This window comes from Ixodes scapularis, unplaced genomic scaffold (assembly GCF_016920785.2).
Source record: "Ixodes scapularis isolate PalLabHiFi unplaced genomic scaffold, ASM1692078v2 PGA_scaffold3__209_contigs__length_174095766, whole genome shotgun sequence".
In the NCBI taxonomy this organism is placed as follows: Eukaryota; Metazoa; Arthropoda; class Arachnida; order Ixodida; family Ixodidae; genus Ixodes; species Ixodes scapularis.
This window is the reverse complement of record NW_024609868.1, coordinates 146,488,649-146,501,706: the sequence shown is the minus strand read 5'-3', so window position 1 is coordinate 146,501,706 and position 13,058 is coordinate 146,488,649. Positions and strand designations below refer to the sequence as shown.

The 13,058-nt window shown below is 44.8% G+C and overlaps 1 protein-coding gene across 1 annotated transcript in view; it reads left to right on the top strand.

The window, feature by feature from the left end:
• The window catches only part of LOC120850042 (cytochrome P450 3A4), a 34,486-nt gene extending 21,693 nt beyond the window's left edge, over positions 1-12,793 (top strand). Inside the window, exon 4 of the mRNA XM_040222386.3 lies at positions 11,867-12,793. Coding sequence (XP_040078320.2) covers positions 11,867-12,793 — 927 coding nt within the window. The remainder of the gene's footprint in view (positions 1-11,866) is intronic.
• The last annotated feature ends 265 nt before the right edge of the window (positions 12,794-13,058 follow it).

The window sequence follows — 13,058 nt, the reverse complement described above, 5'->3', positions numbered from 1 at the left end:
TTTAGTTAACCGTAGGCGAACACACACTTTGTAGGCTTGAGTGACAGACCGGCCCTCTTGATGGCTTGCAGCACCGCTCGAAGTCGTCCCAGGTGTTCGTTGAAATTCCGTGTAAATACTACCTCGTCGAGGTGAACGATGGAGCTCTGCAATTTCAGACATGCCAGCACAGTGTCCATGTCACGCTGGTAGGTGGCTGGTGCTGTACAAAGTCCGAACGGCATCACTTTAAGCTCATACAGTCCATCGGGAGTGGTAAAAGCAGTTTTCTCGCGGTCGCGTTTGTCGACTTCAGTCTGCCATTAGTCCCTCTTCAGGTCCATCGACGAAAAATATCGGCAGTGGCGCAACCGGTGTAGCGTATCATCGATACGTGGGAGCGGACGGACGACTTCTTAGTCACAAGGTTCAGACGACGATAGTCCACGCAGAACATCAGGTCGCCGTCATTCTTGTTTACAAGAAAAATCGGGACGCCCACGGATTTATTGAGGGCTGTATGATGTCCCCGTCGAGCTTTCCTTGAACTTGCTGTTGAATAACCTGTCTTTTATTCAAAGAGATTCGGTAAGGCAATTGATCAGCAGGGAGGGCGTCGTCGTCGGTCACAATGCCGTGCTTCGCTATCGTCGTTTGTCAAATCTCCGAGGACGTAGCGAAGCACTCGCTGATTCCGCCGAGAGGCTCGAAGAGCTGTCGTCGTTCAGTAGCAGAAAGATTCGGCTCAATGTCCGGTGTCGAGGGGCATCCTTTGGTACTGAGTTGAAGACGGGTTTTGCGAGACTGCAATTATTTCTGCTGTGTCCCGGAGTTCATCGATGTGGCGCACGATGGTACCTTTTGTAAGGTTTTGCGGTTTGTGTCGAAGTTTGTAACGAGGACCATGGCAGGCCCGTCCTGAAGCCGCGTTGCAACTCTTGCGACGCCGATTCCTCGTGCTAGAAGCAAATGGACGCTGCCCAGAAGCTGAACTTCGACGCAAGGAGCTTTGTCTGTCCCGACGGGTACAAAAGCAAATGTTCGTGGCGTAAGGTTTACATGGTCGACGAGGACTCCGACGGACAGTGACGTTATATAGGGTTTCTCTGGTGGCAGAATAGGTGTCCGAAGCGCAAATCTATTCTCTCCAAGGTTGATGACTGCGCCGTACTCGCAGAAAAAGACCATTCCGGGTCTATCGTCTCGCACAGTCCTGCAGAACAACGAACTTCACTGAACACGTCTCATCATGACTCTTAGCCCGGGCGGTGTACCTTCCGACGGGTGTAATAACATGCCCTTTGGTAATAACATGCCCTTCGGCCATTCTATGGTGTAGTCAGTTTCCAGAGGCGTTGCGAGAGTCTCCCATTTACCGAGGAGAAGTCCGTTCCGGTGTCCACGAGTGCCGACGCGTCGTGGCGTCGATGAGAGTGTTTAGGTTGTTGGGCACCATTGCAGGAGCGTCGTTACGATGCGTGGCGTCGGGAGACTGGGAGCGCTCCGGCATTCTTGAGGGCTCTTTACTTCGGTCGCCTCCGGCAACGCCTGGAGGCGGCAACGCCGCCTTCGGCAACGTTGGCTTTTTCAAAGGTAACCACCTGTGCTGGAGATACCACGCCGGGTCATGCAAAGGGTTTCTATCTTGTGACTTAGCGCACTTCAAGAATGAAAAACGATGGGTGGCCATCACAGCCCTTCTATCCGGCCTAATATTTGTCACCATCAGGCCGGACGAAGCTTTAAAACTTAGGTCTCGAAACTACAGGAAGCTGGATATCCTAAGTCGCTCCTGATTGCGATTGGCGAGCACGTCTGCAGGACCATCAAGCGCGGATTTCGGTGCACGGATAACACTACAAAGGAAAAGAAAAATACTCGATATGCGGTGGTGGCAGCGCTTTGTGTTCTCGAGATGACCCACAAATTAAAAAAAAAAAAAAAACGTTCCTAGACGCCAAGGCGTTTAGGTAGTGTGTCTGGCTCCGAACAAAGCCAATTCCATGTGTCGCAGGGTTGTACACGAGCGAAGCAACAGCGACAGGATGTGCGGCACAGCTCACAAGTCTCAATGCGCCCTGTATGAGAACGAAATTGTGAACCACATTCCGCTGACATGCGGCCGAAGTTACATTCGACAAACCGGCCGATGCATCAAAAATCGGGAGGGGAGCACGCAACTTCAGTGAAACACCTGTCGGGAAAAGGACAACCCATTGTCGTGCGTGTCAATGTCCGGCGCGGTTTTACGACGTAAACATCGTGGCAAGGAGCAGGAAAAAACTGGGACGTAAAATCTTGAAGGCCCTTGCCATTGAGGAAAAGGGCGATGAGTGCAGTAGTGCTAATTCTCTGGCGCTGCACGAGAAAGAAAAAAAATTCCTCGTGTGTTAAATATTCCGTTAAGTAGAAAGAGAAAGGAAGAACCAAAGAGAATACTTCCTTCCTATGGCTTGGCAGCAGTAGAAGAATAAAACGAAAAGTCAGTTGTTAATCCATCTGTGAGTATAACATTTTTTTGTGTGTATGTTTATTTTAGTTCAGTTGGCCTTACCTGAAGGCCTTGAGTCGCCGAAGGTCGATGCACACTCGGTAGGTTTTGTCCGACATTTTGCAAGAACTTGTGGATAAAATTACTGAGATGTCGACTTTTTAATCACGTGCAACATTGGCATTTCGTTAACATCTTCGATCACCTTATATTGAGCAGTGTGAATCTGCTCATATCTTGCTCGTTGTGTAATCGATGGTTGTTTCAAATAAAATAACGTCTTGATGATAAACGAGGTCTTGACAAATGGGTTGTTGGAATTAAAGAAACACTAGATTTAATATTCTCGATACATTTTTTAGTTTACAAGACGGACAGTATTGGTGGTCGCGTACCACCATCGCACACATACTCTCGCTTTGAGTCCCGCTGTTAGACTGCCGCATAGTTTTCTTGAGCAGCTTGGTCTCGCCCAAGGCTGTAACCCGATCCGCATCCTGCCCGACGCCAGCCAGTCGCGCCTTCATGGCACGGGCATCCACGTGCGAGATTCCCGGCGCCGAGGAGTTCAAATAAATCACGATCTTCTGAGAACTGAACCTTGCGCCCACCGAATGAAAGAAAAAGGCAAAACACAGTGGCGCCTGCTTGGAATGCGCTCGGCGAAATAAAATAAAAGAGCCAGTACAGAATGGCGCTCGCTTACAGTTGCAGCCGACATTTTAACAGATTCGCCCGGCCCGGCACAATTGTGAATATCTTGTTGTATATCTCTAAGATGTTCACGACATCACTTTTCTGCTCCTGGCTAAAATCTTGAAGTAGCATTAGCTAATCTGTTCCCTCTGTGAATTTCAGATCAGGAGAGGGGTTGGGTTGATCAAAAGGCGTGACCCTAAGCACTATCACTGAGGACACCTGCTCACTGGTTCTCGCTCTTCATATAGATTGGGCATATTTATTTGAAAAAGTTTCGTTGCCTGTCCTATGTCTGTATGGCAATCTACCTCGTTCCTTCTGCGCAGAACCCTGTCGCAGATTCTCCCAGCTTAAATACTGTACTCAGTATACAGTATTTCGAGCACTGGTCGCTAGTATTTCCTTAGCTTGACAACACATTTTTTCTAGAATATTGGCTACTCTACCTTAACTACATTCCTCACTATCTTATGCTCACTATCTCAAATACATTTTTCAACCTTCGACTATTTTTGTCGCCTCCGCAATCTACGGAAATACGGATCGTCGGAGACCAGGGCAAAGCTAAACCGATTTCAGACTTGGAGGCCAGCGACCAAACACAGAGCAGGAAACATGGCATGAGCAAAAGGCAGTTTCTGAACACCAACAAAAGACCAAATGGATAGCCCCATATAGGACCGCCTTTGTGTGTCTTCTTGTGGTATGAAAATATGCGAGCACTTTTTTGAGTGAGCGCGAACACAACATCGACCAAGGAAGCTAGATCCTGCTTGCTTTATAGAGCTGCTGTGGCTTAGATTGGGCTTTCTCAAAGCCAATGTGTGGTTACTGTGGCTTAACTTTGGTTCCAAAGCTCGTTCAAAAGTGTTTCCTTTATCTCCCTCCGAAGGCGCACATCATTTTATTTTCAGAATCCTCCAACTCAATTCCCCGGCAGGGGAGCCAGGGATTGAAAGCGGCTTTGTGGACGCTCTCTTGAGTTACTTGTGTTTCCCTCTTGACGGTCCTAATATTTTTGACAGTTCGAAAGTACAAGCACTCCTTCTCACCCCTGGCGGGGAGACAAAATGTTTGCTCTTGTTTGTTGATCAGCGACAGAGGCAGCTGTCCTTTAACCGATGCTTTTCATGAGCCTGCACATTTGTCGTTCATTCGCGTACTCATCATCACGTTTTGCTGCCAGATCAACTTCAAGTACGGCTGTTAGGGATATCCAAAGCCGGACTCTCTGTCAAGTACGCCGAATCGCGTCAAGCTATATCACGACCTTATTGCGGAACGCGTCATGGGCCGAGCCTGCTGTCAAACTAAAGCACGCCAGTTGCCATGCCTACAATACGTGAGTCCTCTTGCTCCTAAAATCTTTCGGTACACGCTATGTTGCATGTCCGGAATTATTTCAAAATTCGATTGCAGCAGCTAAGTCTCTTCTTTCAAGTCATAAAGATCAAAGCAGAATGTGAGTTTCAGCGAAGTCATCACGTGTGAAGCATCGTCTTTTTTCTTTTTTATTGTTATAATACCAGGTTGCAACGCACTCGTCGAGTATCTTCGAATGTAATTCAAGTACTTTTTTAAAAGTACAGTAATACCTCGTTAACTCGAAGTCATAAAAACCGGGGAAAAATTCGAGAAAAGCGAAAATTCGAGGTAAGCAAAGTACCGAAATTTTTTTACCTCTGATCGCGCGATGTTTTAAATGAAACTTCTAACAATCGCGGCAACATCGACTTCTCTGATCACAAAAAATTTCCTCTCAAGCGTCAATGATTTGCACTGTTTGGGCTGCGCCTTCTTCTTGGTCAATCGAGCCACGCGCCAACAACAATAGAGAATCCACAACCGATGACCGAATTAACACTTGACCCTTGCTCGTGTAGCCCCGCAAAACGACCGAAACACACAAGAAAAAAAAAATGGCGGACAAGCAACAAAGAGTAGCGACACTCCAAACGAACAAGACACCTCTGGGAAACACGAGACTGACGACGACCGACCGGGAAAGGAACGGAAGAACCCAGAAGTAAAGAGAAAACGAGAGACAGAGAGGAACAAAACGCTCGAGGGAAAGGGGGCACGGAACGCGAACACCTCGGCTTGCGATTAGCTTCTTCAATTATAAATCGTAAAAACAAACAAAAAAAAATTGAAAAAAAACAATAAATAAAACAAACGTTTTTGAGTCGCATCGCGCATCCTCTCCGCGCCTCCGTACACCGCACCCGCGGTTATCGTTTTGTCTTGTTTGCTCCCGCTCGCGCGTTTTCTTCCGTTTTTTTTTTTTTTTTCGCAATCGCGTTTTCTTTTTCTGGCACGCCGCGCATTTTTCGTGTCAGTTTTTGTTGTTTTTTGCGTGTTTTTTTTGCGATTTTCGCTGACGGGATTTCGAGATATCATAAGTCCGCCCTGAAAACCTTTCGAAATAAGCAAGGGCAAAATGCATTGTGTACATAGGAGCTCATTCCATGACAGGAAAATTCTACGACTTAACCATTATTTCGAGATAGCCGTGTTCGAGTTAACGAGGTATTACTATTTCTACTCAAGATAGTTTCTAGTAGAAGTAAGTTAAATATTACTATAAATACATTTTCAAAAGGGTATCTAGTATCCTATCTTAAATACTTTTAGTGGGTATTTGGCACAACACTGCCCTGTAGGGACCCCTCCAATTCAATATAAGTTTGTTCTTCGATGGTATTATGAGCAGGGCGCGATCTGCCACTTTAAACCCTCGTCTTCGACTCTTCTTTGCCGCATATATTCTTGTACATATTGACAGTTGCCAGGTCATGGTGCGCCAGCCCTGTTGTGCTTTCAGGCAGTCGCAATGATCACGCACGTACCCATACGTCGTCCTGAGATTGGTTCCCAGCTCTTCGTGCAACCGCATTGTCAATGGTCCTCGTATCTGACGACCATATACCGAGTCGAATTGGGCAAAGCTTAGCTCGTTTGCGGCATTTCGCAATGCGCAAACAGGAGTGGCGCTAGGTATCGATGCCAAGAGCGTGGCTTCTCTTGACTCATATTAAACAACATAATTCGCAAGGTGCCATTTTAGCTTTCTACTAGCCCATTAGATATCGGGTTGTGGGAAGTAGCGTGCAATCTCTCAGTGGACAGCAGTCGAGTTAACTTTTTCATCAGTCCACGTGTGAAGCTGAGTCCTCGATATAGTATGATCTGCTTCAGCGAACCAACTCGGAAAAGAATATCTAAAAGTTCCTTCGCGATAGTACGAGTTTCGCAAGATGTTAATGAGGCGGCATCCGGATACCTCGAGGCACTATTTGGCATAGTCAAAATGCAACGATTTTCACCCTTACAAATACTTGGGAGTGGACCTACTAGGTATGTGGTAACCCTTTCAAAAGGGGAGATTATCAATATGGGCATCCGCAATAGTGGAGATATCTTGAGTTTACCTTTTGGTACAACCTTCTTGTCAAGCAACCCAGGACTTTACAAACCTTTTGAAATCGGCTTGTACTGCCGCCCAATAAAATGCATCTAACACCAGGCCGGAGGTTCGATTTATGTCTCGGTGGCCTGCCATTGCACTATCATGCGCAGTTTTCAAGAGGTAACCTCTCAGCGACATTTGCACCAAAACCTTTTTGAAACGCTTTCCACCTTTTAGTTCATAGCCACAACACAAAATACTGTTGGAGAAGTAAACACTATGTGTACGCATACTTCGTGTTCTGCATCTGTACAACTTTTTTAAACTATGTTTCCAGCGTAGAAGCTTCTTTTTGTCGCTCTTTTAATATTCCAGCGTCCATTTTTTTTTTTTGAGTCGGTGTCACCTTTATCTGGATCGTTTTCTTCGCCTTGAATACCACATTTAATGGCCGTACAGCTTCTGCTGAGTTGTGTGCGTGTACCGTGTTTCTACCGATATCTAGCTACACGCTGATCTATTGCTTGTTCAACACCCCGCTTAAAACAACGTGTTCTGCACATGGCTGAGCTTCAAAGTTTTCCTGGACCACGTTTATTGACACTGCCTTGTAGTTGTCGGCAAACGTAGAGTTAAACTTCTTTCTAAAGTCATCTGGCAGTACCTGTTGATGAGAGCCCTTATTTACTAAGCATACCACTCTTGTGTTTTCTTGTCGTTTTTGAGAACAATCGTGACATCATACAATATAATTTTTTTTTTCTACTAAATTGATGATTTTAGATTAGGTGATGTGACAGATACTCGTGCTCGGCAGAAAAGCATGCGGAAACGAGCAAACCTGGCCAGTTTGAGCCTCAAAAGCGACGATGTTGTCTTCGCTCTAAATTCGTCTCTTCACATAAACATGTATTGAGATCAAAAAGTTACGAGATTAATTTTGTGGCGTAAGAAGATAATGCGGCACGGTGATGCACGAACAGCAATCGAAGGCAGGGACCTTCACCTGTTAATATTCTAAAGAACGTCGGTCAATGAAAACTTGGGGCTACGCCACACGTATTGACGTCAGGTGCTCGAGCAAAAAAGTAAGTTTAGCATGGACTGCCAACCAAAGCGGGAGCCAATATCAATTCTTTGTAAACATGGTAAAATAAAAAAATAAAAAAAACTTCTTCAATAAGTCAGCAGATTTGTGCCTAAAAGCAGTGATTCGTGCGAAGTATTTTAAGAGGTATTCAAACTTCAAGTGTTCCAGAACAACACTAGAAGACGCATGAAGAATGAACAACTTTGTCCGACCTTTATTCTTATGTCCGTGGGTTGTTTTTGGACATCTGTTAGCTTCCGGCTGTTAATGAATAATTCAAAACAGATAATGTTGCAAGCACACCGTCCCGTCGAATCGTCTGAAATACATCGCAGCAGCCGCTGTAATTATAGCACAATGTTTAAACGCATGCGCAGATTGTATGCCTCGCGGGTCTCTTTCTGCTATAGCTATTAAAAATAGTTTTGCAAGTGCCATCGCAACTTTCAAACTGTTTTTCATTAACATTGTCATGTGCTACACTTGCCACCAAAACTCCGGTAAATCTTGGATTTCAAGAGTGAGTGCTTATAAAACAAAAAGAAATCATCATCCTTAACCTTGAACGAATCGAACAATAGACGGTATTGCTGAAAGTGATGTGTGCCTTCGCAGTGGTTGTGGGTATTGACAGATTGTGAACCGATCTGGGCATTTAAATCTAAATAATGTCCACTTATCTAAGAAAAAGTGTGCCGCAGTCTGATGTTTCATCGAGCGCTCGGCTCTCGGTGCTATTTTACACTCAATTTTGGTTTGGCCGACTCTAGGCAGCTTACCTTTCCCACTCAATATCGCGGATAATTTACCTGTGTACTTCTAAGAACTGTTATAGCCGGGAACGCGACAGAACAGCACACGACAAAACAGCACGCGACAAAACAGCACGGTCAAAACAGCACGCGTCAAAACAGCACCGCGTCAAAACAGCACGGCGACAAAACAGCAGGCGTCAAAATAGCACGCGACAAAACAGCACAGCGTCAAAACGGCATAGCGACAGAAGAGCACGTGCCAAAACTGCGCGGCGTCAAAACAGCACAGCGACCAAACAGCACGCATGTAGCAACTTCGAGCGCGCTCTTCACATCTCTCTGCGCGAATATTTTCAAACCTCCTTAACCCTTTCGTTTATTGTCGCTAGGTGATAGAGGAATTTATCGCCTATTTCATTTCTAAGTCAGTGTCGCGACTGGTGCTGCTGTGTTATTGCTAAAAACAAACGAAGTTAGCAGTAGTTACTATACTACTTAACTACGCTGATCTTTGAAGAGATTGGGTAGTTAGGGGTGATATCTTCGCGTCGATGCTGGGCGCGTTGTCTGGTATTTTTTTTTTCTTTTCTTTTTTCTTTTTTTAGAACCAACGAAAGATGAAAAGTTATTTGGAAAAAGAAATCCATAAGTTCAAGTTATGAACCGTTGCGGCGGTCCGGTGAGGTTCTGTAGTACTCATCGTTTCGTAATTACCACCTAAGCGTATACAGCGTCCCCCCAAAAAGCGGGAGATGCGCCGATTTCAGATGCATTGATAGAACCGGGAAGATAAGGTAATTTTAACGTGGAGCGTATTCAAGGTGTACCATGGGCACCGATTCTCCGGGGTTCATTCGCCGTGAATAAAATGTCCCGGAAACACGTGGCTGCAGCGTGCAGGCGAGAAGTTGTTTTGAGTTAAATTCACAGATTATTGCCGACGAAGGCTTCGATCGAGTGGAAACCGGTGAAGCAGAAACATGCCACAGCCTCAATGTTGTCCGTAGAGCATGGGCTAAGCACACCGTTGCGGCACACACTTTTTTTAACAACTAACAACAGCACATTGCCGTGCGATTGATTCATTTATTGTAGACGACATCACCAGCAAACTTGAGCGTCAATATTAGCAGAACTGCTTGAGAAATTGCCAGAATACGCAAACCGAGGGCTTCGGTACTGCCCAGGGAGCCTTCATGAGAACGGATTCGACAAATTGGCCGTCGACGAGATGACGTACGAGGAATTGGCCTAGACCCTCCATTCCTTTACAGTGCCTACTCTGAGACACGCATTTTAACTCCATCGCTATATTTAGGGTTCAGCGTTTTCGGCCTAAACCGATAAAACCGGTAAAAGTACGACGATTTTTTTTTTAATTCGGTTTTAACTGTCTCGAGGTCAGCATTTTCGAGGGCGTTTGGAGGGGTGGGTGGGGGAATGTGCTTCATTACTGACCGTATGACCACTTCCTTCCTCAGTTTTTAGCCTGTCTCCGAGATCGGTTCAACGCAATGGTCTTCAGGACGAAATGTGGGTTTTTCACCTGATAGGAATTTGTGCGTCGAATTCTTTGTTCAAAGAAGAAAGTTTAATCGTGAACTGAACAATAAAATTAAAGGGCATTCGTAAACGCCGCACATTTTTAACACCCCTAGCTTCCGTCCGCTAGAGGAGGGCATAAATACGATTGATTTCTTGTCGTTTCTTGGACTGCGCGATTTAACAACCTCTCGCAGCCGTGAAAATGGGGGAAAGAAGCACTGAGTACAATGCTTGTAAATTTTTGGATTTTGATATTTGCCTCTCGGACCGAAGTGGTAGTAAAGCTCATGTTCGTCCTGTGTACAAATACGAGCCCACGACGTTATAATGTCAGATCACGATAGGGCCCCAGTAGGTCTTGCAGAACAGGTCGCGTCCGCTGCCACAGACAGCAACAAATAAGAAATCCAGTACCTGGTTTGCTCACTATTCATTTTAAACAAACGCCTTTAAATAAACCGAAAAAAAATGAAAAGTTTATGAGTCTACAAATATCCTCAGCAATCAACCCAAAACTTCTGCTTGAAATAAAAACCGAAAAATGTACGCCGAATTTCAAAATAATTAAAACCGAAAACGCCAAACCCTAGTTCTATTGTCAATGTCCTGTTCTGACGCTGTGCTGTTCTGACGCTGTGCTGTTTTGACACCGTGCTGTTTTGGCACGTGCTCTTCTGTCGCTGTGCCGTTTTGACGCTGTGCTGTTTTGTCGCGTACTATTTTGACGCGTGCTGTTTTGTCGTCGTGCTGTTTTGACGGTGTGCTTTTTTGATGCGTGCTGTTTTGACCGTGCTGTTTTGTCGCGTGCTGTTTTGTCGTGTGCTGTTCTGTCATGGTGCCGTTATAGCCTAGTTCCACGACCTGTAATACATCTATAATTGGATTCTGACAGATAAACCAAGTATTCAACAAATATTATTTCGGATTTAGATAAATAAGTAAATAATTATCAAAATGAATTTGTACCTTTACATCCGCCGATGTCGACCCCGTTATCTTGAATGTTTTTTTATGCGTCTTTTTAGATTATTATTACCCTTTGGAGAAACACAGTGTAATATCTGCAGGAGGTGCTCCAGCCCCCAATTTCCTTGTGAAAACCGGTGCGAGAATTGCAATTTTTCAGTCTGTCAGCATAACATACTTATGACATCAAGAAAAGTGTGGCGTAATTCAGTACTATTTTTTGAAGATTAGCGCCCATAAAGAAGATAGAAGAGCTCCACCAGATGTCTATAAAGCCTTCCGACGTGGTTATTGAGTCGAGCCTTGGCTTTTGTGGGAGAAGACCCTGTTGCTGTCTTTATGCTGCAAGGACTATATAATTCCTCATAATTCAGATCTAATACTCCCTTCAATGAAGGATGATCCGTATTTCAATTCTTAAGATATTTTACTCTTACTCTGCGTTTCTGCTGGTTGTACGTTTTTTTTCAAGAGTTTCTTGTTTGGTCTTTAAAGATTATCCATTTGGATTATCTTTCGCGGATATATCTTGAATTTATATCACGAAACAATTGTGATATAGATTTTGCTGTTACCAACCCTATCAAAAATGAGCTTGTGGAATGCGCTGGAAAGAATAGTACTAAAATATTAAGAAAACAACAACAACAAAAGATCATAAAATATGTGCCTGCTCTAAGTGTTCGTTATGCATCCAAATCTTAATTAACTTCCCAGTGCAGATTGAACTATGCTCTGCAAAATATATTGCTTCGAATCTGAGCTTGCAACAGCTGTGTTCAAGAAAATTGTACCTCCGTGCCCATCCTTGCAAAAGCAGACACTAGGTACGGGTCTGTTTCCCTTGCTCACCTGATTGAATTCTTGTTTTTGATAACTGCAGATCTTTAAACAATCAAGAGTGCATACACGGTTTGTTTTGTCGTTTTCAGGTGGATTGCCAGAAGAACCCAACAGACCCCCTGCTGATGGGCGTACAGAAGGTGTTCGAAGACGTTGATAACGCTGTCATTGTAAATGCAATTCGTTTCCCAGTCCTCCGAAAAATACTGGAATGGCTGTATCCATACGCCAGCTACTACAAGATCATAAACAAAATTACAGAAAACGTTTTAAACGTGGTAAAGCTCCGGAGGAGCGGACAAAGCCCTAGGACAACTGACATGCTTCAGCTCATGCTCGATGCTCAAACATCCGGAGAAGGATTATCTGTGGGGTCTGGAAGTAATGCTACAGTATTTGAGGACCGCCATCTCTTGTCCAACTGTTTTCTTTTCTTAATCGCCGGCTTCGACACAACGGCATCGTCCCTGGCCTTTATTATGCATGTGTTGGCCAAGTACCCCGAAGAACAAGAGCGTGTTTTCAACGAGATTTCAAAAGCCTTTCCCGATGGAGCAGAGCTGACATATGATGGCGTTCAGCATCTGAAGCGCCTGGACATGGTGGTCTGCGAAACCCTACGCCTCTATCCGCCCGTGGTGCTTTTTGTTAGTCGCCACTGTACCCAAGACACCACGGTATCGGGTCAGTTCTTTCCGACTGGTGTGAACGTCTTAGTTCCCACGTGGCACGTTCATCATGACCCAGAATTTTGGCTAGAGCCTTTTAAGTTTGACCCAGAAAGGTTTAGCGAAGGAGAAAAGGTACAGTTGGCATATTTCCCGTTTGGGCTGGGGCCCCGGGTCTGCATCGGAAAAAGATTTGCTCTGCTGGAAGTGAAATTGGCCACATGCAATATTATTAGAAGGTACAAAGTCTCTAAATGCGAACAAACGCAAGATCCACTTAGATTTGTCGTACCATCAGTGGTACTTAACCCAGAAGATGGAATACGTGTTAGGCTACACAAAAGATGAGAGCAAGATGTCCTGCGGAGCCGATCTTGGTAACGGCCTTTGTTTGAGGATGTCCCGCCTTTAAACAATAATGAGTTTCTCACTACGTTTCAACTTCCACAGACATTGATGTTGAATAAAAGCCATTTAATGTGCGTGTACTAGATAATAAAGTGTTCCAGCACGTTCAAATTTCCAGAAAATACAAGATTTTGGGTAAATTGATAAAAAACAAAATTCATTTTAGATTACCACCTATCAGAAAGTAAAGTGCCTAAGTAATATC